The sequence below is a fragment of the Myotis davidii genome, unplaced genomic scaffold (assembly GCF_000327345.1).
Source record: "Myotis davidii unplaced genomic scaffold, ASM32734v1 scaffold284, whole genome shotgun sequence".
Lineage (NCBI taxonomy): Eukaryota > Metazoa > Chordata > Mammalia > Chiroptera > Vespertilionidae > Myotis > Myotis davidii.
Window position 1 is genome coordinate 748,577 of NW_006295261.1, and position 26,600 is coordinate 775,176.

General features: G+C 37.7%; 1 protein-coding gene across 8 annotated transcripts in view; it reads left to right on the forward strand.

Annotated features, from left to right (window-relative positions):
* The window catches only part of SLC4A4 (solute carrier family 4 (sodium bicarbonate cotransporter), member 4), a 345,530-nt gene that overhangs the window by 275,865 nt on the left and 43,065 nt on the right, over positions 1–26,600 (forward strand). For all 8 annotated transcript variants that reach the window (XM_015567926.1, XM_015567925.1, XM_006769914.2 and 5 more), the window contains 2 exons: positions 13,093–13,154; positions 20,159–20,350. In XM_015567926.1, the coding sequence (XP_015423412.1) occupies positions 13,093–13,154; positions 20,159–20,350 (254 nt within the window). The remainder of the gene's footprint in view (positions 1–13,092; positions 13,155–20,158; positions 20,351–26,600) is intronic.

The window sequence follows — 26,600 nt, forward strand, 5'->3', positions numbered from 1 at the left end:
CATGTGATTCAATCCGGGAGTGGAATCAGGAGCTCTAGAATCTGACCATAACCAGCTCAATACTTTAAAATTAACTCAAACTGCATTAGTTACAAGGAAACTGTGTGTGTGTTATTAGTAGTCTTATCTGATAGGCGAGGAAAGCAGGTACATACATTAACAGATACGAGAAGCAGGCAAACCTAGACCTCTGAACATCTGTCCCATATTTCACTGCTCCTTTATTGCTACAGGAACCTCTTCCTTTAAGGAAACGCTAACTAGATTGGTTTAAGCCTATAGAAGAAACAAAGGAGACACTAATCCACTTTGTTTATCTGAAGCATAAAAATTAAAAATAAATGCATACTGGAGTCACCTGGCAGTAAAGGAGAGCCTTAATGTTCATCTCTGTTAGACAACATAAATAAGAAATGGAAAGGAAAAGAAGAAACAAAAGGAAAAAAGAAAAGAGGAATGTTCTGTTCTCAGGGAAGATTTATACTCTAGAGTCAGGAAAGACATAAAAGTAAAATTAACTTCTGGATAAGAAATATGATTCTATATATCTTAGTACTTTAATATCCATCTTTCCAAACCTGAGACCTTTTTCACAAAAAAGTGTTCAACTTGGTCTTTGAAAAATTTTCTTGCAGTAATTCATCATCATTTTATATTATAGAAAGGCGTTTGGGAAAAAGGATTCACTTAGAGAAAAGTTGCTTTGCATCTGTCAGAGACAATTAAATGGTAATAGTGTTAGTGATCCCAAGTTATGCAGTCAGCTACATGTTGATGCCCCTTAATGTGATATATAGTCCATGCTCTTTGGAGTATAGAACCAGAGTTACAGCAGTGTTCTGAGGGCTGTGCAAACATGGACAGGAGTGTGGGACACATTCAGAAAAAACCCTCTTAATATTTATAGGAAAACAAATATGGTTATATTATAGACTACAATGCAAATGCTTTTGAGTTTAAAGACTAAACGAAATGCTACAGTGCTGGAATTTTGATGCGCGTGGCAGGCTGTGTCAGATTACTCCCAGGTGTTTGAGTTGTGTACCTTCATTCTTCTCTGTCACTTTGGGGAGAAGTCTTACAGGACTGATATCATCTTGAGTGGTGAGAGAAAAGAGAACAGTATCTCTCTAAAAATGTGTCCATCAGCAACATTGATGAGAAGATAGGGCATTGTTGGGCTTTGCATTCATGGATTTTTGTTTTGTTTTGTTTAAGGAACATCAACACACATTAACACGTTAAGTGCCAAGTCTGTTTTGTCTTCCTTTCCGTTTAGCCCGTGATATCTGATTTCATCGATAGGCTGGCGGCCGGAGACTGACAAGGTCCAAACAGAAAGTATAGTGTCAGTCACTGGTGACTGACATGGTGCTTAATGTGTTAAGAGAAAACCCAGGCTTAAAAGCAAAGCAGAGAGAGTATAAAGTAGAAATATGAAAATTCAGGAGAACATGAATCACATGTAATTATGAAGGCCAATTATTGTTAAGATGTATACTGACTGGAAATATTTTATAACTTAAAAAGTGTTTAGAAAGAATAGGTACTCAATACATGATGGATATTAGAATCAATTAAATATGCTTCCTAGAGACACACAGATGTTACCATTACACAACTGTGTAGAGCTCTTCCCAGGAGAGAAGGGGGTAAAACTCCCAGTCATCACCCATCCTGGACTTTCAGGGGAAGTCCAGACTGTACATGTTCAAAATATTGGATCACAGACATACAGCAGGTACTCAAATAAAATCATTTTGTTCAATGTCATTTTGTTATAAATTAATGAGATGCTGTAGGAGCTTAACTCTTGTTTATATCAGTTAGCCTACAGTAAAATTGGTTTTGTTATACATCATTTTGCCTAAAGTCACAACCTACCAACAATGTTAAGTGAGGATGTACTGTATTTAATTGTGGGATTTCAAACTCTACTTTTCATTTTTTTTATTTCTCTCTATCTGTATGTATATATTTATGGAAGAGTCTATGAGCTGACTTCTTAGGCAAGTCTGAATAATCATACACCAAGATTTTCTAAAGGGCAAGTATACCACTCAGCAGTCCTGTGATGAGAGGTGTTCATAAGGACAGATGAGGGCTTTGTCAGCACACCTGTCACAAGGAGAGCTCTGCCTGTTGTCAGCCAGGTGCCCACCTGAGGGGAATGGAAACTTGCACCCATTGTTTTAATTGGATGCTGGCAGAAAAGGTAACATGAAACCCAGGAAGGCATACCTGAATGTGTTTTTATTATGAAAGACACAAAAAGGTTTTACATGTAATTTTCCTTCCAAGAAGGATCTTTGTTTTCTTGAAATAGTGATATTGAGGCTTAGACTGATCTGACCTTTGGCATGGCAAGTGCTGGCTGAAGTGGTGATGGCTCTTCAGCTGCTTCGTGTCTCCCAGGTTGTGTACAAGTCAGTCCTAAATAGCTAGACAGCCCTCCTACCTCTGGTGGTACCAGCAAAGCAGGGCTGCAGGGCTTGAGTCAGAAAATCACACATCCCAGTCCCAGCTCAGTAATGCCCAGTGTGTGACTTTGGGGAAAGCTCACGCTCCTGAGGTAGCTTAGTCTTGCCAGGTCCCCTGACAAGTGGGGTTAAAAATAGAACCTACCTTATAGAATTGTTTTGAGGGCGGGGAAAAGAGACATAATAGGGAAGGTACTTAGGACAGTTTCTAATATGTGATAAATAATTAAATGTCAATTGCCATTATTGTTGCTGTTATTCATTAAAATTTAAGGCTCATGAGTAGCCTTTAAGTAGGATGATATAGAACAGCAGTTCTCAACCTGTGGGTCGCGACCCCTTTGGTGGTCGAACGACCCTTTCACAGGGGTCGCCTAAGGCCATCCTGCACATCAGATATTTACATTATGATTCATAACAGTAGCAACATTACAGTTATGAAGTAGCAACGAAAATAATTTTATGGTTGGGTCACAACATGAGGAACTGTATTTAAAGGGCCAGAAGGTTGAGAACCACTGATATAGAACAAAGAAATCAGTTTTCTTCATTCTCCCTTCTAAGCAAACATTCTTGGGCAGTTGGCCCATTCTACAATAGGACTGTTGGTGGCACTCTGTATTTTTAGAGTCATCCAGATGAGTGGCACTCATGGCAGACGTGCTCATGAATGCGAGAATTACATAAGCCTATGGAGATGGAATATGTTTCTGGTTTGGAAAAAAAGCAAATGGCTCTTTGCATTTTCATGACAGTCCATGCTTTACAAAACCCCTTAAGATTAATGATAGGGTATTTCTCCAAAAGTCATAATATGTATTTATAGCAAATTGCAAAAATCCACCATAAATTTAGTACTTCATGGTAGCAAACTGAAAAACGATAGCAAGAGAATAATGCAGTTTCACGTACAGCTAGAGTAAGTATTCTAAAAACAACAAAAGACTGGTCTTTCATCGCAACATGCCCTCCTACTAAAAGAATTCAATCAATGAGTCAATAATATTTAAACTGGCGGGTGACTTGTTTTCCAACATGGGGGCAATATGTAACAATGAACCAAGAGCTGCACAGATGTAGCTGTGATCCTGCAAACTGAGAAATGATTTTATTGGAGGAAAATAGGAGTCATTTAATCACTAAGAAAACTCTACTCATGGCCACAATAATAATGTGAGTTTGTGTGTGATCTTTCTTGTTCTCACTTGGCTTCCCTAAAACTTCATCACTTTCTGAGTTTTCTTTTCTTTTTAAAATTTATTTCTTAAAGTCCCTATAATAATAAAAGCATAATATGCTAATTAGACTGGACATCCTTCTGGATGAAGCCAGAACTGTGAGGGAAGCCCGGGTCCCGGGTGCCAGAGGGAAGCTGGTGCCGGCAGCCGGGGAAAGAAATGCCTACTCTTGCATGAATTTCGTGCATCAGGCCTCTAGTAGTTTAATTAGACTGGACATCCTTCTGGACAAAGCCGTGGTTGCCGGGGGCCGAGGCAAGGAGCCATGGCTGTGAGGACCGAGACCCTTGCATGAATTTTGTGCATCGGGCCTCTAGTTAGCAATAACAGTACATCAGATGCTACTACTACTAACAATCACTTTGAATGATTGGGGCAGGATCATGTCAGGTAAGGCACGTGGAAAGCTTTCCACAATGTCAGAGGGCTAGTGAAGCTGCTAAGGGGATGTTAGGAGATGTAGCATTGTAGACTGGACATCCTTCTGGATGAAGCCAGAACTGTGAGGGAAGCCCGGGTCCCGGGTGCCAGAGGGAAGCTGGTGCCGGCAGCCGGGGAAAGAAATGCCTACTCTTGCATGAATTTCGTGCATCAGGCCTCTAGTAGTTAGTATACAATCTTATGATGGCTATATTATGTTTCAAGTGTATCATATAGTGATTCTGCTTTTTTATGCCTTACAATGTGACCATATCACTAATTCTAGTAATCATGTGTCACCTTGTAAATTTACCACAATATTATTCACTATATTCCCCTTTCCCTTTGACTATAGTCGCCCATCCCCCATCCCTCCCTCTGGTAATCATCCCTTTGGTCTCTGTTACTATGAGTCTGTTTTTGTTTTGTTTGATTGTTTTTAGATTCCACATGTAGGTGAAATCACACATATTTGTCTTTCTCTGCCTGACTTATTTCACTTAGCATAATACTCTCTAGATCTATCTGAGTTTCCTTTTCTTAATGTACCCTTTTCTCCCTTCCTCTCACCCCATCCATTGCTCAGTAACCCAGGTTATTTACCCAGGTTCTCATTTACAGAAGAACTAAGGAAGCTCAATTGCAAGTACTAAAAGGAAAATTGGCTGTGAAGTTTGACCTATCAGTCAGGTGGATGGTTTTTGTATTAAAATTTCCTTTTCTCACACATGGGATAGCTATTAGTTAATATAGAGGCAATAGGTGTTCTGTTACCCACTTTTTCTTGATAGTTACATAGCAGAGGTGTATGAGAAAGAAGGCGATTTAGTTCAAAAGCCAAAAGTGAAAACTGAAAATATCTAATTGAAGGACAAGTCACAATATCTTATTTCATCACCAACATCCCAATTTAGAAAATCGCTACTGTAAAAAAGTGTAAACAATATGTGCTTTGGTGTAAAAGGAACTGAGTTTGAATTTAAGTTCTGATGAGCAGTTTGACTTTGGGCTATGCCAATTCCCTAATCTCTTTGTTTGATAATCTGTGAGCTGGGTTAGTAATTGTACTTTCTCTAGAACAGTGGTTCTCAACTTTCCTAATGCCGCGGCCCTTTAATACAGTTCCTCATGTTGTGGTGACCCCAACCATAAAATTATTTCTGTTGCTATGTCATAACTGTAACTTTGCTACTGTTATGAATCGTAATGTAAATATCTGATATGCTATATGTGTTTTTCGATGGTCGCGACCCACAGGTTGAGTACCGCTGTTTAGAGGCTACTAAAAGGATTACTGAAATGCCATATATAAAATTGTTTGGCACCTAACAGGTACTGCGTAAAAATTTTTGTTGTTTTTTTTAAAAAATTTCTCATCGCCCCACAAAAAATGCCCCAGACAATTTGTATTCATGTACAGGGGCTCAAACATTTTATTTTTCCTGAAAATTTCCTAGCAAAAAATACTAACTAAGCTTCTGTGGGAAGCTTATAAAAAATTATCAACTAATATGCTGTGGTAGATAAATGTGAAACATTGAAGCCATATTTAAAGAAAAAATGTTAAGGCGTTCAGTGCATCATAATTAGATAATTTAATACTATTCCACTGGACCTCAAGACTACGAAAGCGTTAGCAAGCATGCATACAGCATACAGTCATATAGAAGAAGGCTTTAAAGTCCTAGGGGTGAGATGGTCAGCTCTGCTAAGAGGAATCTAATTCATTCAAAAACATAAAAATCAGCCTGGGCTGGGTGGTTCAGTTGGTTGAAGCATCATCCCATATACCCAAACGTCCTGGGTTCACTTCCTGGTCAGGGCACATACCTAGGTACCTAAGTTACTGGTTGATCCTCGGTTAGGGTGACTACAAGAGGCAACAGATTGATGGTGAGGATTTTTTTTAAATTTTGTTTTATTGCTTAAAGTATTATAAAGAGTAGTACATATGTCTCCTTTTGTTTTGATGGTGAGGATTTTAAAAGCAAACTATCCATTTTAAAACAACAACAATAACAAAAACAACAAAAATAACAAAAATAAAAATAAAATAATAAAAAGCAAATAAAACATAAATGTCGGAATTTTGTGAACAGGACATGGACTTTCTTTACCTTTTTCCTTTCCCTTCTGTCATAAAAAAATTTTTACTGGGGGTCTATTTCATTGTTTTTTTTTAAAGAATTGTGCTACTTGCAATGAAGTAGAATATATATCCTCCCCCCACATATATGTACAAATATTGCTTATTATAAAATGTGATGTTTTAAAATAGTATTAATTACTATTGGATGGACAAGGTTGGATTTTTCATTTGACCCAGACATTAGAAATAAATGTCACTCTAGTACCTGTGTTCATTTACCTAATGGACCAAGGTGTCTATACACTCACGGGCATGTTAATATTTTGAAAAGGATCGAAATAACTATTCCGACCAGGTGTTGGTTTTGTATCTGGAGGGGAAAGAAGCTTCGTAAAAATGATAAACCGATTAGAAAAGCAAGAAAAAATCGCCTCAAGGTAACAGACACTATGCTGTATTGTTAATAGAAGGGATATATTTTATTGATTCATTGTTGGCTGTCCTGGGGAGAACATGCTTAATAATGGATGAATGAGATGAATAAAGCCTTTCTCGGGCACCCAGTGCACCATTGGTCCTAGTATCTCTAGTAAATGATGGCCTTTTCCCTGGTGTGAAACTGTAAGACCAAGTCAAGTGATTGAAACTAGCCGTGGCTTTCATTTCCATACTTCTGTTTTATTCACAGCATGAGGAGGCTTGCAGATGCTCTATGATGGTTGTCACTGGAGTGGAATTTCATTACCATTTCTTTCTATATAATTTTTCTATTATCTTAATAAATGTTACCCATCAATATGTTATAACCATTAAAAAGAACTGCTGGACCACGTCTCCTGGGGTCCCATATTATAGTCAATATGTATTTCATAATTAGAAAGCCCATTAAAAGAAAATTAGGAAATAAAAGATAATCCTAACTTATCTTCCGTGACCTGCATCATATTCTATGTAATTTTTTTAATTATGTGTCATTCCCTCTTTAGATTATAAAGTAGGTTTAAACCATGGACTGATGGTTAAAGGGGAAGCCCTAGGCCCTCTGGTGCAGCATTGCTCAGCCTTCTGTTTGCAAGGACGCTGCACCCGCTCCGCTCACATTTTATCATTCATGGTAATAGAGTCTTTTAAGAAAAGCAAAGATATTTGAAGGACCCATCGTTTTAGCTTCCTTTTACTGTCCCAACCTATCTTTCAGCACTTTCTGTACATGCTTGCACCAGGAATCAGAAAAGGAAAAGCAATGAATTTGGATAATCACCAGACCTGGAATTTCTCTAGCTTAGGGTTGGTATAAAACACAGATGTTAAAAACATACCCCTGAATAATGTCTCTTCATATGCTAAAGGGAAGGTAAGTGAATATGAAAGAGAAGTTTTGTGAAAATACTTCTATAAGTGTTGTGGCTAAACATATCCAGCTTAATACGGGCAGCAGCTCAGCTCTTTAACGTCCAGTGCAGGATCACAGTGGACATGGGAAAGCGTCCATGCCCCAGGCGGGTCATCACCTGAACTTGCCTGAATATAGTGAAAATCTCAAGCATCAGGCCTGGTAACGATACGTAGGAAAACAAAAAGGATAATAACAAGAAAGAGTGAAGAAAAACTTTCTGTTAATTCTGTTTTAAGATTAAAAGCTGAAATACTGGCAGGTAATTTCCCTGAGAGCTACTTCTCTCAGAGTTCCCCTCATTTGCCTTGTCATCCCCACAAAGGCCACTTTGCTTTTTTATTGATCTAGAAATTGAAAGCATAAATATTTGACTTTCTCCAGAGGCACATGTGTGCTCCAATTTTCCACGGCCCTTAAAGGAAGCTATTATGACCAGGTAGGCAAGGAGCTTATTCAGTTTTATTCTGTATCTATTTTCCAGTTACTGAATTTCCTAAAGATGTTGCTGAAATAGAATGGGCTAAAACACTAAAGTTTTATTGTCATGACGAATACTCTTAAGTGCATTCTGATTCAGAGCAGGTTAGTCAGTTTCACATGATTGTAACCCCACAAGCTATGCAGAGGGTGTAGTTTCAGATTTGGTGACTTTTTTGAAGCACCCTCCCAATACCAGCCATTTTACTAGAGGATTTCCATAAACTACATTTTAATATATGTATTATAATACATATGCATTTGATTATCACACGAATTTGTGAGTTAGCTGACATTCTCTCCAGGGATATAATTCTGCTTTCTCCAGGTCATACTAGTAAAGCTAGTAATAATCTTAGCTACCATTTATTTAGCTCTTACCTGGTACTGGACCCTGTGCTAACACTTATGCCTACAATGTCTTATTTAATCCACACAGTAACCTTCTGAGGTAGATAGTTCTAAATCCAATTTCACAAATGAGGGATTTGTAGTCAAGAGGAGTGACGTAACTTCCTCAAGATTATGTGGCGAGGGAGTTTGGAGACCCTGTGCTTCTGAAGGTAGTAGGGCCAGAATTTCAGCCCAGTTCTCCCAGTGTCTCTTTCTCTCCCTTGTGATGTGGTGGTACATCAAAGCAGACAGATCTGCCTCAGGGGCCAGTTGTTGCTCGTACTTGACCTCGTGGTCTTAAGTGAGCTTTTGCGTGTGTTCCTGATGGTACAGTTCCCGCCAATGTGTAAAGCAGAGGAGTCATGGGGTGGTTCCTGGTGCCAGGTTACTAGAGGATAAAGAAGGACAGCATTAAGCAATGCAGTTGATTGTCCCTCTGCAGAAGGTATACTAGCAAGGACACATGGATGTGTCCACGGAGAGCTCCTACAGCCTGTTCTTTCTCTAGATCTCTCATGAAACATAAAGAAAGGAAAGCCAGCTAAAGAGTGAAAACTCACGGACACGGGTTTAAATGTCTCTTACTGACTGCGTTCATTCCCCTGTTCCAGAGGATCAGCTAGAATTTGATACGTGGGAAGGAGGATCAGGAAGTGAAAATCCAAGTAACATAAAACGATCAACCTACGGAAACTCCCTGAAACCAAGTATTGGGCACAGACTGTCCCGATAACAAGCGGCTGATTCTAAATGAGCCAGGCTCTTAGGGCAAAGACTTCCTTTGCTTCATAAGCCCCGGTGCTCAGCAAGTAGTGAGGACAGGCAGAGTGCAGTGTGTTTTGGCTTTTCCATTTGACCTTTCTAGAATCCTAATTAAGGATATTGCAAATTCTACATAAACAGTCCATTCTGCAGTTGGTTGCCAAAATATTTGCATCGTATGTGTATCATGTATCAAATTCTAGATCCAAACGGTGACCAATGGCTCTTGTAGACCAAGCTCCCAATTGGAATTAGTAATTTTTTTCTTCTATGAGCTTAAATAAATTAACTTTTAATCTTATTTATGGACTCTACCATATTCTGCCAATATATATTTGTGGAAGTGCTTGTTTACATATTTCTTTTAAAGTCTTTCTCTTGAAGCAGCTGCTTATTAAAATAAGTATGAAGAGTTGTTATTTTTTTTTACTGTCCTTTTGATACTGGTCTTTTGGTATCTTGAGAGCCTATGTACTTCATTTAGGAGCTTGACTCCAAGGAAAACTAAAAAGATAAAAGGAATTTTATGAACAGCATTGACGTGTCCCCAAAACTTAAGAGCAGTTGCTAAAAGTTCAGACTGGAATCCTATTTTAGTTTCCTCATGGTCTTCATTACCTGTCATTCATTTCACACACGGAAAGCATTGACTATCTTTCCCCCTCCCTCCCCGCTCCTTGTTTTTATGCAGAGAAGTGTGTTGTGAAAAGACCTTCACTGCTTTGTGCAGGAAGCTCATAAAATTGCATTAAAGAACCTGGCTCAGGACGAGCGGCTTCCCAGGCCCCATCTAAGTAGTGCCTGTGGTTGCACATACGCTGTTTTCTTCCCAACACTCAGACATTTCAGCTCCAGTCAAGATTCACATCATCTGACACTGGCAACTGCTCTCCCACCTTGAATTCTGTGGCTACCTGCATCATCTTGATTTTGATAGTTAGAAATGCTGGGTAGGAAAAGAAAGAATGCTGAGCAGCTTTGGGTACCACCTCTACTTTGGATTGGCCCTGTAACCCTGGGCAAGAACCCTGGCAGAGCGTGGTCTCGAGTCCCACCCAACACAGAAAGGGTGTAAAAGTATACCTGCTCAATGGGCTTGTGTGTTTCTGAGTGAGCAAATGGAGTGATGTGAGAAATGTGCTTCAAGCCTTTAGAACAAAATGGTAATAAAAATCTAGGTTTTGTGAAAGATAATTTGCTAACGTCGTTCTTTTGGGAGTGGATGCATGTTTGGTTGTATCGCTTGGGCCAAGCATCCTTTCACCTGTTTTGATTCTTTCTGTGACCTGTAATGAAACAGAACATTCCCGTAAGCAAACAGTTTGTATGCGTGCTTGTTTTACGGAGGAAATGGGAACGCTTGGCAGCAACCAGCTTTAGGTTAAAAATTTAATGGTTCCAGAGCCTTCAAAGATCAGAATGGACTCTCAAACTGAGAACTAGGACTTAAGCTACATATCTTCCCTCTTTTTATTTCTTTCCTTACTTCCTTGTGTTTGCCTTTATCTGCTCTCACTCATTTGTGACTACAAATTAAATGGCCCCTTTCCTAGCTTCTTTTATTGACCGTAAACAAATATTTTTCAGCCTTATTGAAGTATCATTGACAAAAACAATTTTAATATACTTAAAGTGTACAACAGGATGATTTCATTTACATATGGATTGTGAAAGGTTTCCCATCAAGTTAATTAACACATCCACAACCTCACATATTTATTTTATTTGATGAGAACACTTAAGTTCTACTCTCACCAAAATTTAATGAAGTCATACAGTATTATTAATTATAGTCACCATGTGTTACATTAGATCCTTAGATCTTATTCATCTTATAGAGAAAGTTCGTACCTTTTTACCAGCCTCTCCCTATTTCCCCACCCCCAGCCCCTAGCCACCACCATTTTATTCTCTGTTGTTGTTTTTTTTGAGTTCGACCTATTTTTTCTTAAGATTCTATCTATAAGTGATACCAGGCAGTATTAGTCTTTGTCTTTGGCTCAATTCTTTTAACATTAAAGTGCTTCATGTTTATCCATGTTGCTGCAAATAGCAGGATTTCCTTCTTTTTAAAGATTGAATAATAAACAAATATTTTTGAGTTCCTGTTTGTTAAGTGCCTAACTGGGCAGATTCTGGGGAAATGCTGTGAACAAGACAAGCCCCTTGTAGTCTTCCCTGATAGAGCTTACATTTGAAAGTTCACAGTCAAATAAACCTGTTTGGTTCTCCTTAAAAGTTTATGTAGTGGAGACCTACACCATGGCAAACTAAAAGGACAGGCTAGGGCAGTGATGGCGAACCTTTTGAGCTCGGCGTGTCAGCATTTTGAAAAATCCTAACTTAACTCTGGCGCCGTGTCACATATAGAAATTTTTTGATATTTGCAACCATAGTAAAACAAAGACATATTTTTGATATTTATTTTATATATTTAAATGCCATTTAACAAAGAAAAATCAACCAAAAAAATGAGTTCGCGTGTCATAGGTTCGCCATCACTGGGCTAGGGGTTTGAGGAAGGGGTGGTGCTTAGGGACCAAACAATAATTAGCAATTTGGATGTTAAATGAAATGTGCAACCCTCAAAGACAAAAACCTGGTAACTGTTAATTGCCAGTATTTCCATACGTTAGGGATATTCTGAGTAGCAATGTATTTTATAATACAAAAAGCTTCACATATTAAGGAAAAGGCTCATCTGATAAAGAAAACTGTTTTAATTATAGAATGCTTTTATTTTTTTTAATTTTTTTATTGCTTAAAGTATTACAAAGGGTATTACATATGTGTCCATTTCCCCCCCCCCTCTCCCTTGACAGTCCCCTAGCCTCCCCTATCCCTCAGTGTCTTATGTCCATTGGTTATGCGCATATGTATGCATACAAGTCCTTTGGTTGATTTCTTACCCCCCTCCCTCCTGCCCCCCAACCCAATCTAATTTTTAAAATTATCTCATCTAATTTGACATCATTTGTAGATGTTACCTGCAAAGAACCAAATTTATTAAACCAACCCTCCTCTTGCGACTATTTCATTTAGTATTTAAAAGCATTCTATAATTAATATATTATAATAATTAATAAATTTAATAAATTTGGTTCTTTGCAGGCAACATCTACAAATGATGTCAAATTAGATGAAATAATTTTAAAAATTAGATTAAATATTCATCCCAATTATATGCACTAGTATATAATTTATTATTTATTAATTACTGTGTTTTTTTTTGTTTTGTTTTCACACATTTTGCAAGGACATACTTTCTCATATACAGCCCAGAATTCCAAAAATTCCCAAGAGGTTGACTCTTACATAGTGAAACTCCAGTTTGTGAGTTTGACTCTACGTGAAGGAAGTCATTAACTTGTTAACAGCCATGTCTTCCACCGAAGTATGAAACCCCCCCCAAATTTTAGCGCCTTCTCATTCAATATTTGCCATGTTTCTTACCAGATTAGAGTATGACAGATGTGTCCAAATTTTTTATTATTTTATCTAGGTGAAAGGTAAATATCTATAATAATAAAAGCGTAATATGCTAATTAGACTGGACATCCTTCTAGATGACCTTCCAGACAAAGCTGGGGCTGCAAGGGAAGCCCAGGTCCCGGGTGCCAGAGGGAAGCCGGTGCTGGCAGCCAGGGGAAGGAAGGACTACTCTTGCATGAATTTCGTGCATCAGGCCTCTAGTAGTTTTAATAAAAAAAACTGTGCCCTTATATTGTTATTAAAGACATGTGTAATGCCTAGCCCTGCAGTTTTAGATGACCAGTTCTGCATTTTTTTTGTCATTTACATTTTACTTTTTTAGTAAAAATTATTTTTGTCTTACAGTTAATATCTCAATATCTAATGACACCACATTGGCTCCAGAGGAATTGCCAACTACTGACACGGTAAGTGACTTAAAATTCCGAGCCATTTGTACACTTGCAATTATTATTATTATTATGTTCATAATGTGATGTCTCCTGCAACTCAGCAAGCCTACACCAAGCACGCTTAACACTCAGTGATGGTAGAAGGACAGAAATAACACTTTCCTTACTCTATTTAGCTTGCTTTTTCTTTTGTGTGTGTTTTTTTAAAAACTAGAGTGAATATTTTCTTCTACCGCATGCTTTTTAAACCTGCTTAGGAATTTAACTGCTTAGCCAATTAACTGTCACCTTGAAATATTTTCCCAAGGTAAAGTGAGTGGAGTCGAGAAATGAGAGCATGGTGTCCTCTCTCTGTTCCTAGTACAATTAGGAATTCTTCTGACTGTGATCTCCTCACTAAAGGGTGATTGTAGTGGGACATTTCCCCTGTCACTTAGGAAAACACCGAGCCTCTGTCACATGATATCCTTTCCCATGGCAAGCAACCAAGGATCTTTAAGAGACTTGAACTAAGTTTTAAAAATGAGCTGTTTTGCATGGAAGGTCACACACTGGAAGGAGACTTTTGTGCTGGAGAAAAAGAGGAAAGTGCTGTCTCACACTTCCCATTGTGTTCCTCCTACCCTGGACATGGACTCTGACCAAAGACTATCAATCTCTCACTTATAAAGACGGGAACCATAATACCTTGTATTGATAGAGTGCCCATCTCTCAGGAGACCAGAACACTTCTGCAGGTATTACACACAGCATCCCTTTCAAAGATGATGTTTTGTATCTTTCCTGGACAACTCTCACCCTACTTCTCTCTTGTTTTCATAGTCTGTGGCTCCCTTAACTTTTAAAAAGTTTTCTCTGACTTTCCCCAAACATAGCCTCTTTATTTCTTCCACATTTGAGTGTGTGTGTGTGTGTGTGTGTGTGTGTGTGTGCATATACCTTTTAAAAGCCACATTGAGAAAAGAGTTCAGTTTTCAATCTTGGAGCCAGCCAGCCTATTGCCTGAAAGGATTTGATTTAAAATACAGAGAAAAATACTCTCTTCTAGGCTTTAAAGAATTTTAATTGAAATCTAAAAATTTAAAAGTATATTTAATTAAAACCGTAAACAATAAAAATTAATAAAACACTCACTTCCACTGACTTAAAAAGAGATTGTTCCTAACCTAATTATTTTTGTAACTAATCAAGGAAAGCTATAAAATTAATGAATTTTTAAGCCCTGTCTTTGGGCAAGATCTGGGGAGACTTCAGTAATTGATATATTGTAATTATAGTCAGATGACACTGTAAGATTCATGGAAAACAAATGGCAGTTTGTGACTATGATAGAGGATATAAAGGCACAATGATGATCATAATTTAACTGCCAATTATAGAGCATCTGCTACCAATAAGGTGTTGTACATGTCTTATAATCATTATAAACCTTAATATGTACTATAATCATTAACACAAACTACCAGGCATGATTATATCCATTTGCTAGATGAAAGAAACTGAAGTTCCAGAAGGTAAGAAATCTTTCTTGCTCTAAGTCACATAGCCATAAGTTTGTAGAACAAAGAATTGAAGTCTGGGTAGTTCCAAGACTTGTGATATTGGAAACACTGAAGCACCATGATGCTTCAGTGTTTGCAAATTGAAATGTTTACACTCTCAGTTCCTATGAGTGCTGTATACTTCAGGGCAGCAGCCCCTCCTGTGTGCATTAATTGCACACCTTAATTAAATTGTTAAGTGGCTATGTTCAGAGAAAAAATTAGGAAAAAATATGCATATGTGTGTATGTAATTATGAAAGATAATGTTTATTCTATTTTCATCTCTCCTTTTCTATCCATATCAATTCCTTTGTGTGTACTTTGCATAGACACACACACAGACAATATATAGGTAGATAATATAGAAATGAGTATTGAAGAGGTAATATGATTATTATCATCAGCAATAACTACCATTTTTTAAGCACCTATTAGGGGACAGACTCTTTACGTTAATTGTCTATAATCCTTACAATAACTTTGTGAGCTATTATGTAACCTGTAATTTATAGATGAAACAGAGGCTTAGAAAGGTTAACTGACCTTCCAATGGCCATATCACCAGTATATGGTAAAACCAGTATTTGAACTTAGGGCTTTCCAACTCCAAAATTTGCCCATTTCCATTGTTTGGGTAATCACAACTGTTTCATGTAGCAGACTTGCAGATATTGAGTTCTTGTGTCAGACTGCCTAACTTCAAATGCAAGACTCCACTACTTAATAGCCTATGGAAACCCAGTGATCCCACTTCTAGGAATATATCCCAAGAAACCAGAAACACCAATAAGAAAGGATATATGCACCCCTATGTTCATAGCAGCACAATTTACCATAGCTAAGATTTGGAAACAGTCTAAGTGCACATCAGCAGATGAGTGGATTAGAAAACTGTGGTACATCTACACGATGGAATACTATGCTGCTGTAAAAAAGAAGGAGTTCTTACCATTTGCCACAGCATGGATGGAACTGGAGAGCATTATGCTAAGTGAAATAAGCCAGTCAGAGAAAGATAAATACTACATGGTCTCACTCATTTGTGGAATATAATAAACAACATAAACTGATGAACAAGGACAGATCCAGAGACGGAGAGGCATTGACCAGACCATTGGGCCTCGGAGGGAAGGTAGGGGAGGGTGGGGGTAACGGGGAGAGATCAACCAGAGGACTTATATGCAAGCATATAGGCCTAACCAATGGACACGGGCAACAGGGGGGTGAGGGCATGAGTGGGGGGGGGGTAGGGAGTAACATGAGGATAAGGACACATATGTAATAAATTAATCAATAAAAAAATTTAAAAAAATATCCTGTGGAAATTTCTGTTTCCCATTTGTAAATTGGTGATGGTAATAGTATTTACACGCAAGATATCAAAAGTAGGCTTACAGTTGTCAGTACACAAATCACAAAGTTTATTCTTGTATTATTATTGATTATCTTTTGCATTATTTTCCATACAAACACCTGTAAACCTACTTTTGCTCCAGCTGGTATAAGGGTCAAATAAATAAATAAATAAATTGTTCTTTTAGTAAATTGAGGCCTGTCGTAAAATGTGCAGTTCTTACGTGTTCACTGCCATGTGTTTTGGCAATTTTATACACTCATGTAACTGCCACCCCAAACAAGAACACCCCCCTCATCCCAGAATGCCCCATGGAATGTTCTAGATCTTGTTCTATGCCCCAGCTTTTGGGCTTTGAGAAATCTTTCTTTTTCTGACTGCTCTGCCTCAATCTCTAGGGGTCAAAACCCTTAGTCCTCTTTAGTCAAAAGTGCCTGAATGGCTCCAAAGGGTTTTCTCTCAGCTCTCCTGCCCTGCCTCCCATCTTAGGAAAGGGGCTTTCTTGCATTTGGTGGAGACTCTGGTTCTAAGGGGGGATTTCTTGCAGCAATCTTACCTAACCTCCGGCCTTCTCTATGCTACCCGGGCACATGGCAAAGACTGAGAAAGTTTGGTGGGTGGATACAGGCTCCATTTATGCCCGGGGCCCCTCAGAATCCTAACCGGCAGTTAGGCAGCTATTAAAAATTCATTTAAGATTTGGCTTATTTCTCCTTACCTCCATCTGAAGTTGCTTTATCTTCCACCTGCTACTCTGCCAAGGGTGAGGCAGCTTTTGAAGGTTTTGTAACTTTTTGGAATTTATTTAGGTTTCTTTGCATCCTCATCTCTGGTGGATGTTTAAAAATTACGATTTTATAGCTTATCCAGCTGTGACGGTATCCTGCAACTTCCTGAATCTTAACTAATTAGTTTTGATATTTTACAATAATGCATATAATACAGACAAGTGAAGCTCAAATGCATCCTGTCCATCATAAAATAAGATTGTAGATTACTGCAAATCTGACTCACCCACTGCAGGGAAGAACCCTAAATGAGTACATGTTCTATTTAACCTTGAGACTTTTATTTATAGCTCTACCATCATTTATATATATTTAAAAAGGCATATGTTTTACTGGTCTATACTCAAAGAGAGCAATGTAGAATTTTTAATTTTTCAATTTTTTTTCCTTATTGTATTACCCAGAAAAGCATATCATGTCTACATGGAGATGCTGTTAATCATGGGACTAAGAAGTATTATAGTCTCATATATTCTGCTTGGCAGCCAGACATGAAAGCAAAAGTGCTTTGATTTGATATACCTTCTGGGCAATTCGAGGAGTGAACATTTATTTCAATAGGAAATGGAATGTCATGTTTATCTTCTTGTGCGTAGCGTCCTTATGCTTTCCTCTCATTGAGAAAGATAAGCGCAGGAACCACTCTGTCCTTAAATCTCCTTGAAGATTACATGTGCCTAGTGCCTAGTTTTTAAACTATTATGGAACATGTAAAACGTGCACTAAATCAGAGAGCATAGCACAGTGGAACCCACATACATATGACCTAGCTTCAGAGACTGTCAACATTCTGCCCATCCTCTCTCATCTAGCCCCCACTTTTGTGATTGGAGAGGATGCTATAGTATTTTAAATTTTGAAATTAATATTTTAGTATACATTCTACTTTTAAGAGTTAGAAACAAATCCACTTAATAGAAACAGGGTCTCCAGAAGATGAGATCCAGGTAAATAGACCAAAATCTTCTTCTATGAGCTTGACCTCAGTTAAGACCACCAGAAACTTGATCCCATTTCCTTTACTTTTTTTTCTCACTTTCCATTTACACGGACAATCTGCTTTGACCCACCTGGTCCACTCACTGGCATTCCCTCCACATGGTGAGAACTCAGTAAGGTTTGAATAAAGGGCTTAATGGATAGGTGAATGAAGCATTGTGTGTAAGCAAGAAAAGATCTTCATCGTTTCACGTACGTGTGTATAGTTTTCACTTCAACCTGAATCTCTGTAAGAAAATCAATAAAACTTCCTGTTGGGATTGTTTGAATGCAGCCTACCTCTTTGGGAACGCTAGTTATAAAAAAGCATTCTGGCCTGGCTGGGTGGCTTAGTTGGAGCCTCATCCCATACACCAAAAGGTTGTGGGTACATACCTAGGTTGCCAGTTCGATCCCAGGTTGGGCCCATATACAGGAAGCAACTAATGGATATTTCTCACTCACGTTGATTTTTTTTTAAATTCTCTTTCTCTCTCTTTCTCCCTTCCTCTCTCTTTAAAATAAAAATCAATAAAAACATATCCTCAGGTGGCAGTTGAAAAAAAAAAAAGTCATTCTGCCTATATAAAAGACCCTAACTGAAATTATAGTAAATATTTGCTGATTTTAAAACAAAGAAATCTGTTACCTATCATGACCTCTAAACTTTAAATGTATTCTGCTGAAAACATCCATTTGCAGAAATTTGAAAAAACAAAATGAGACATGGTTAATCAACTCTCAGGAGCAGAATTTGATAAAGGAGTAATTATGCAATTCAGGTGTTTTTAAGTTGAAGCTAATATAGAAAAAATATTTCAGGGAATGATTTAGAGTTTATTTTTGTTGTTGCTGTAAAAGAGAAGTGTGAGCACTTTACATGTTGAGTTCTATAAAAATATAGCACATTTCCTGTTCAGAAAGTCTTCTTTTATATGTATGATCTTTTTTGACTAGATCACTCCTATTAACATATCAAGAGAATTCATTGTACAGTAAATGGTACTGAGGATGCATTTGGCTTGAGGTAGAATTCTTGCTTCCAAAAGACAGGAGAAATTTCCCTTTCCACACTTATTTGCAAGGTATCCTCAAATAGCTCTTCTGTTTTCACATAATATACCTATTAGCCCTGTACCCAAGAGGAAGTCCAATATCATGGTGTTGGCAGATTCAGTATCTGGTGCGGATGTGCTTTCTACCTCATAGACAGCCTTCTCCTCACTATGTCCTCATATGGCAGAAGGGGCAAGGGAGCTCTTTGGGGTCCCTTTTATAAGGACACTAATCCCATTCATGAAAGCTCCACCTCCATCACATAGGGAATTAGGTTTCAACATTGAGTTTTAGGGGAGCCCAAATAGTCAGTCAGAGCACCCCATTAGTGTGGTCAGTAATTGGCTTCAGGAGGGTATTACATTCCAGGTGAGGTAGCTCTGACTTAGGCTGAAGGTAGTTCTCTAGAGAAGGAGGGAGCTGTGAGCTGGTTGAGGCTAAAACTCAGAGCAGCTGGGGGTGGGCCCACTGGCCTATTCATTACTTTAGCAAAAGGATTCTCCTGAATAGCAGAAACAGAAAATAGGAACAGGAGTGAGCTGTTCTTGAGAAGCACAACACTGACAACATGACAGCAACTTAGGAGAAGGAAATTTGAAAATTGACCTTTGAGTTTGAGGCCAAGTAATGTAGGGATGGATGGATATCCCATACACAACACCACAGCCCATTACCGCACATTCCAATGAGAGATGCTCATGATGCAGACCTGGAGTCAACAAGAAAAAAAGCTATATTTTATCAGGATGTACATTGAAAAAGCAGGGCCCATCAACATTTTATAGTTATATTCCTTAATTTTCCAACTCTAGTTATTTAGAAAACAAATAGCTCATTTGTGAAAATGTTGGGTAAATGAGTAGTTAACAATATACTAACTTTTAGTGCATTAAAAGCTTCGAGCATAAGGAGCTGCTCACTACAAAAGTAAGTACTTTGGAACAACCGTGTTTCAGACTCTCACATATTGAGACAGGATATTGTGCCTCAGTTTACTCTCAGAAAGACTGATGGGAAAGAAGGACTTGGTTTGTTTCGGTTGAACAAATAGGTGACTGTCAGGTTGTAGCTCAAAGTAGGTAACAGACTGTGAGATTCTCATTGTATTTTCAATAACTGCCAGCCTCCTGGGCACCCGTACTTGTTATCCCATTAACATCTCACCCAGTGTCACCCTTCAAAGGTGGCCTTCAGACTGTTGTACAGTGACTTTTAGCATAATCCCTATAGGCCCCTCAAGTAGAAAAGCTTTTGATATGTCAGTGTGCTCTAGAAAAATGTTAATGTTTTTCTTCTTCAGTACTACAATGCTACCTTTGACTGGGCACTTTTGTCGAAGAAGGAGTGTTTGAAACATGGAGGCCAGCTCATGGGGAACAACTGCGATTTTGTTCCTGATGTCACACTCATGTCTTTCATCCTCTTTTTGGGCACCTACACCACTTCCATGGCTCTGAAAAAATTCAAAACCAGTCGCTATTTTCCAACCATGGTAAGTACTTGAGCTTTAAATAATTTTCATTGAATTTACACTGTATCAACAATGATACAATTTTATGTAAGGAATAGGGCACCTGTAATTCAACCTTTCCAATGTAACTTTGTGCATTTAAAAATTTGCTTTCCAGTCTTTTTCCATATGCATATGTATTTTTAAAATAATTATAGTCCAGCTTTGAAAAACCTTCCATGGATTTTGCTCACATAATTCTGTCATAAATTCTGACTGTCATAATTCTGATTGTACTAAAATGAAAAAATGGAGCATGTTGTATGTAAAAATTCACAAGTTAAAGAAAATATCCTTTAAATCCATAGTGTTTGAGTATGGAAGCAAAAACTCATTTCATATTAATCAGGAATTTTGATGTAGAATTTCTTGCTCATCAGATGTCCAATTGAGTATTTTAGTAGTTAAATTATGAGCCGTGGGAGAAAACTTCAACTGTGTTGTTACACAAGTATTGGCATAAGATATGAGTGTTATCTTAGCCAAACTTTCCATCCCATAATAATGAATGTCATGGTATGGAAAAACAGATGATTGAGTTGAGTTGTGCAGACATCCTGTCTCCCATTAATATGCTTGGTTGAACATAAAGTCACAACTGTGATTCTTTGAGACAGTACAAGATAAGATCAACATTTAGATAATGGCATTTTGTGTGTGTGTGTGTGTGTGTGTGTGTGTGTGTGTGTGTGTGTTTTTACCTGAAGAATAAAACTAAGATAATCCTTTGTTTCACAGTTCAGTTCTCAGTGTTTAGGATGTCAGTAATTCTTAGGTAATTTTGATAATACCTGATTTTTATCAGTGAATTGCTCTATACTGGAATTTCATGAAATCTTTTCTCTCGTGTTTTGTGTACAAGGAGTGGAAGAACTTAAAAGCCATGAGATGCATTTGAGGAAGTTCCTTTTTTCAATGCCTAGGAAATGAAACTTAAAATTAATACTTTGACTGTTTTATTCTTCTTATAAAATTGAAAATAAACGGGTAGGTTGGTCATTGTCTTAATCTATTTGAGGTACTGTAACAGAATGCTATAGAATGGGAGGCTTATAAACAGCAGACATTTATTTCTTACAATTCTGGAGGCTGGGAAATCCAAGATTAGAAGGCATCATGGGTGAAGGCCCTGTTTCTGGTTCATAGCCATCGCTTTTTTGCTGTGTCCTCATGTGGTCAAAGGACTAGGAATCAGTTTGGTGTCTCTTTAATAAAAATACTAATCTCATTCATAAAGGCTTCACCCTTATGACCTAAGCACAATCCAAGGCTCCACCTCCTAATACCATCTTCTTTGGGGGTTAGGATTTCAATATATGGACTTTGGGGGGGACACATATTCAGACCACTGCTATAAATGAAATGTTTTGAACTAGTTTACCCAAGGAATGAAAAATTTCCACAAAATTGAAATGTAGAAAGAAGTATTCAACTTAGTCTGCCTAAAATCGAAATCACAAACTGGTGGTCCCCAGGCAGAATTCAGCCCCCAGCCATTCTTTGTTTGTACACACACATACACACACTTCAGGCCTTAGGTGTCTGTACTTCGCAGGTAGTTATTGTCCTCACAACTCTGTATTGTCTAAGACTTGACTGCTTCACACATTCAGATTAACTGCCTGTCCCTGAAGATGTTTCATCTTGTAACACCTTCACACCCTGGGAAATATGCTTACTTGACCTACCTCTTCAATGGTGGAAGTTTCCTGTAGAACAGATTCTTGAGGAAAGGTCTTTTAGGATGATTTCTTCTCTATTGAGGCTTTTTTCTTTCTTAATTATTAATTCACTGAGCAACTTGGGAATCATCATCCACTTTCCAAAGTCTGATATTTAGACATAGCTGGTGGAAAAGTGAAAACTTTACGAAGCAATTGTAATTAACAGAATAAACTAATTTCAACCTTAAGATGAATGGAGATATTTTAACTGTCTATATAGACATTACCTTTTTTCTTCCAGCAATAATTTCAAAATTGAAAATAGCTCTTCAGATTTAAAGAAATTTTTCCCTTAGAAGAATCCAAGCAGGTAATTTCTCAGCCATTGATAAATGCTCTTGAAAAAGTCATGAATATATGAAAATAGAATAATGATGCATTTGTAGTTACAGTTCCTGTTAAGAAGATTCCAACATAGTTGAGAATTGTATATACCAAATCATACAGTAAACAGGAGGAGAACACATGTTATTTCTAAGAAGCAATGTTCAAGTGTGTGGGCTTTCAGACTTTCCTCTTCTTACTTCACATGTGCAGCTAAATAGTTGCAATACATACATAAATTCACACATATATACATGAATAATAAGTAAAGAAAATTGCTTGTTCATTTGCCAACATATGTTTTTAGTTAAGCCAGGGTGGGGAACGTCCGGCATTCAAGCCTTATAAGGCCCATGAAATCCTTTGGTCTGGCCATGCCAAGGCATTAGGGGTGAGTTAATTAATTGTTTGATCAAATATAGCAGGCTAATTTTTAAGTTGATAATTTTGTATGGCCTGAGAATGATGTTATAAATATCTAAATAGCCGGTGGCAGAAAAAAGGTTCCCACCCCTGATTTAAGCTGTCATTTAGAAGGATGGTCTCAATAGAGTAGGAGCAGGTAGGTTTATAGATTCTTACACTTACATATTATATTCTACAATTAAAACTTATATGCTTAAACATGATAAATTAGATAGTCCTTGATTGTTGACACAATAACTAAGCCTGTTACTACTTTCTCACTCACACCGACAAGAAACCTCTGAAATCTCCAAATGTTAATGCTAGATGGCAGTACCCTGGTCTTACAAAACACCCTATTTTTCTGTAGCCTTCACAGTCATGTCTCTTTTGTACTCATTTCAAAAAAATTGTATGAATTATTAATCAGTTAAGACTGTAAACTGCTGGAAAGCTGTTGTGCTTCTATTTTATTCCTCACATATCCATTAGCAAAATGCTGGATGCTAAGATTAGGTACTTAATACTTGACTCATGGAAACCAGTCAAGTAGATACATGCTGCATTCTAAGAAAAGAGCACAGATGTAGGAACACAAAAGCTGTAGAGTCCAGTTCCAGCACTGCCATTGGCTCACATGTACCCTTTCCTAGCAAACTGTGGACTTAGGTGAGGTTAAGTTTAGGGAAACCACAGGGAGAGTGTAGTGTCCAGTGCTCATTGCAGTGGGGTTGTTACTATCCCAGCCCAAAGGATGTGGAAAGGAAGTGGCTGCTGGAACCTGGAAGAAGAGAGAAGGGTAGAGAGAGCTGTCTTGAGAGGCACTGTGACCTTGGATAGAGAGATGTAGCCAGTGTGAGGCAGCCTCACTGGGATACAGTTAAGGGAATCAGTACTCTGATCTCTCGCTTTCCTCTGTTGGCCTGTCCAGATTGCCATGGACTAAATCCATCTGGAATCCATAGAGCAAGGGAGCTCATTGTAGACCACATAGGTCAGCCTCACAATGCAGAGAGCATGGTGGAAAGGCGTAGAACATAGATCTGTTTTGACAAAAGATGGTGTCCATTGCATTTGCCTCTCCAAGTTTTATTTTTAAGTCAAATTAACCTCATTACAGTCCCCTAAATTATCCCGCTATAATCTCTTTCCTTTACACTTGTACTTCTGTTTCCCTAGTTCAGTTTCTCATTACTTTGCCTAGGCCAGAGTCAGTTACCCATGCAATCCATCAGTATGAACACTTAAGAGGAAAGAATTCTCCTTTGCTAGTCTGGCTCTCAGGAATTCAATTTGTATATAAGTCACTTCCAGAGAATCCGAATACTTAGTAGGTGTGGGTGGAATTTCAGTATTCCATCGTGCCTCTGTTCTTGTTGGAGGGATGCATCAGTCTGCTGTCTCACACAGTTACTGGTCTGTTACATCAGCCTCAAGTCTTTAGTCAAAGTCTTTCAGTATCAAAACATCACAGCTTAATCTGTGATCTTCTGTGGCATATGGCTCAGGGCATTAAACATAAAATATTCTTCCAGAATCCCATTCCAGCAAGTGACCAAAAGCATGGAACAAAAATGCCATCATAGCACATCTGCCGGCAAAATGAAAGCAGAAGCTTAAAGACAGTGTAGAACTGTGATGAGTAGAATTTATAAAACTATAGAGCCCTCAGAATTAGGCAAAATTATTGGAACTTTGATATGTCAAATTCAGTGTGGCCAGCTGATGTATATAATTGACATGAAAATGCCGTTCTTAAGGAACTGTTTAATTTTCTCTTTTTCCTCTTAGACTAAGTAATTTAAAACCTCACATGAATTAATGTAATGGTAAGATTTTTATAGATAATGCATCCTAGTTGTAATAGTTATTTAAATAAATAAAATCAGTAGGTTCCAGATGAAATTTATGAAACCTATGTTTTATTTAGATGAAACTTGAGCAGAACGTTCTTTGATTCTGCATTTAGAAAACAAAACAGTATTCTATATCATATAATATCATATAATACTTTCAACATGGAAAAAATATTGTAACTTTGTGCTTGACACAATACTAGCACAAGTTAATTGATGGACCTAACACATAGTTGGAACTTTATATTTGTTGAATAAGTTAGATTTTTGGATTTTGAAATGATAATGAGTCATTTTGATCCTTTTGCTACATTCATGGCTATGATCTCCTGTGGGGGTCACACTTTGGTGCCTTCTTTGACTTAAGTAAGCTGATGGTGGTCGATGAGGACTGGATTTATGGATGACTTCAGAAATGTCAGTGAAAACATGAGCATTTTAGTTAGGTGATGCATTTGGTTTTTATCCATATAATACACAGGAGAGACTAGAATTCCACAATTGACTTATATTTTTGGAAACATGTTTTTTGTTTGACATTTTGGCCTGTGACAATTCTATTAAAGTTTGATGTGTTTAGTTTATAAACAACTCTATAAAAATCAGGTGACACCTCTATTCTATTTCCTTTTTTTCTCAGAAACTTTCTGATGAATGGTAAAAGCTGTCAAACAAAAATAAGTAATATATCAAGAAATAAGTAAAAAATAATGGGCATATATTATATGTCTAGTGTTACTAATACTGGGTGACATTTGGCTGGTTATTGAAACTCATTCAGAAAATAACTTTGCTGTTAGTGAAAGAGAAACAGATTTTAAAATTCTTGTGTTATTTTGTGCCAAGAAACGTAATTTTTAAAGTCAAGGACACTTGATTTTAATTCAAAATTCTTTTCTATAAATTATTTTCTTAACAGTGACAAAGGGATATTTAGGTGTAAATATAACATAATCCAGTAAACATTTGACAAAGATTACAACTACTTCAGTTCTTATGGACATTTGACAAAAAAAAAAAATAGTCAACTTAAGTTGACCCCTAAGAAAAATAAGGTTGAGAGCACTGATTGGCCATATCACTTTGTGAGAGCTTTAATGGCAGCATAAAGGCAGTGTGTGGACAGAAGAAGTAATTTGACCATGGTAGCTTGATGGTTCTAAGAACTCTCAGCTTACTTGTCCATCATAGAAAAGTCACCAGCATTGAAATCCATACCTTAACACAAAATGGTCCCCTACTCCATTTCCAGATTGTCTAATTTATAGCCATGACTTACGAATTTTTTTTAATTTTTATTCCTTAATATAAAGTATAAAACCATCTTTTATAGCCCAAGAACCCTTAATAGTAATGATTTTGGGGGATATACAAGACCCTATTAGAAGGTCAAGAAATTTTTATAATTAGGCCTGATCATTGAATTTTAGTGTTAGGACTTTGACTACCACCTAATCCAACGTTGCCGCCTAATTCCTAACAAGTTTTCACCGGTGGGCTGCTTGAATCTTTTTGGGACAGGAACTTCAGGTCTCCGAAAGCATTCTTGATAGAAATATAGATCTGCCTTTCTATAGCCTCTATCTTCGGGATCTGCTTCTCCCTCTGAAGCTACACAGAACATATTTAGTCTTTCCTAGGACACATTTCGCATCTTTGAAGACCGTTTCTTCCCACAACTTCTTGAGGACTACAGTCATTTTTCATGTGATGTGTTTGCAGACTCCTGTTCCTCTGTTTATACTGTTCTGGTTCAACTCCAGATTTTCAGTTTCAGTTGTGAATAAAGTGACCAGACCGGGCCATCGTATTTCCCATGGGATTTGATCATTTGCTTCTGGCACACACTCATTTGGTTCCTTGTTCTACTGCTCAGTTTTGAGGCAGGATGGAGGAAGAGGCCTGTGGTTCCTTAGCATCCCT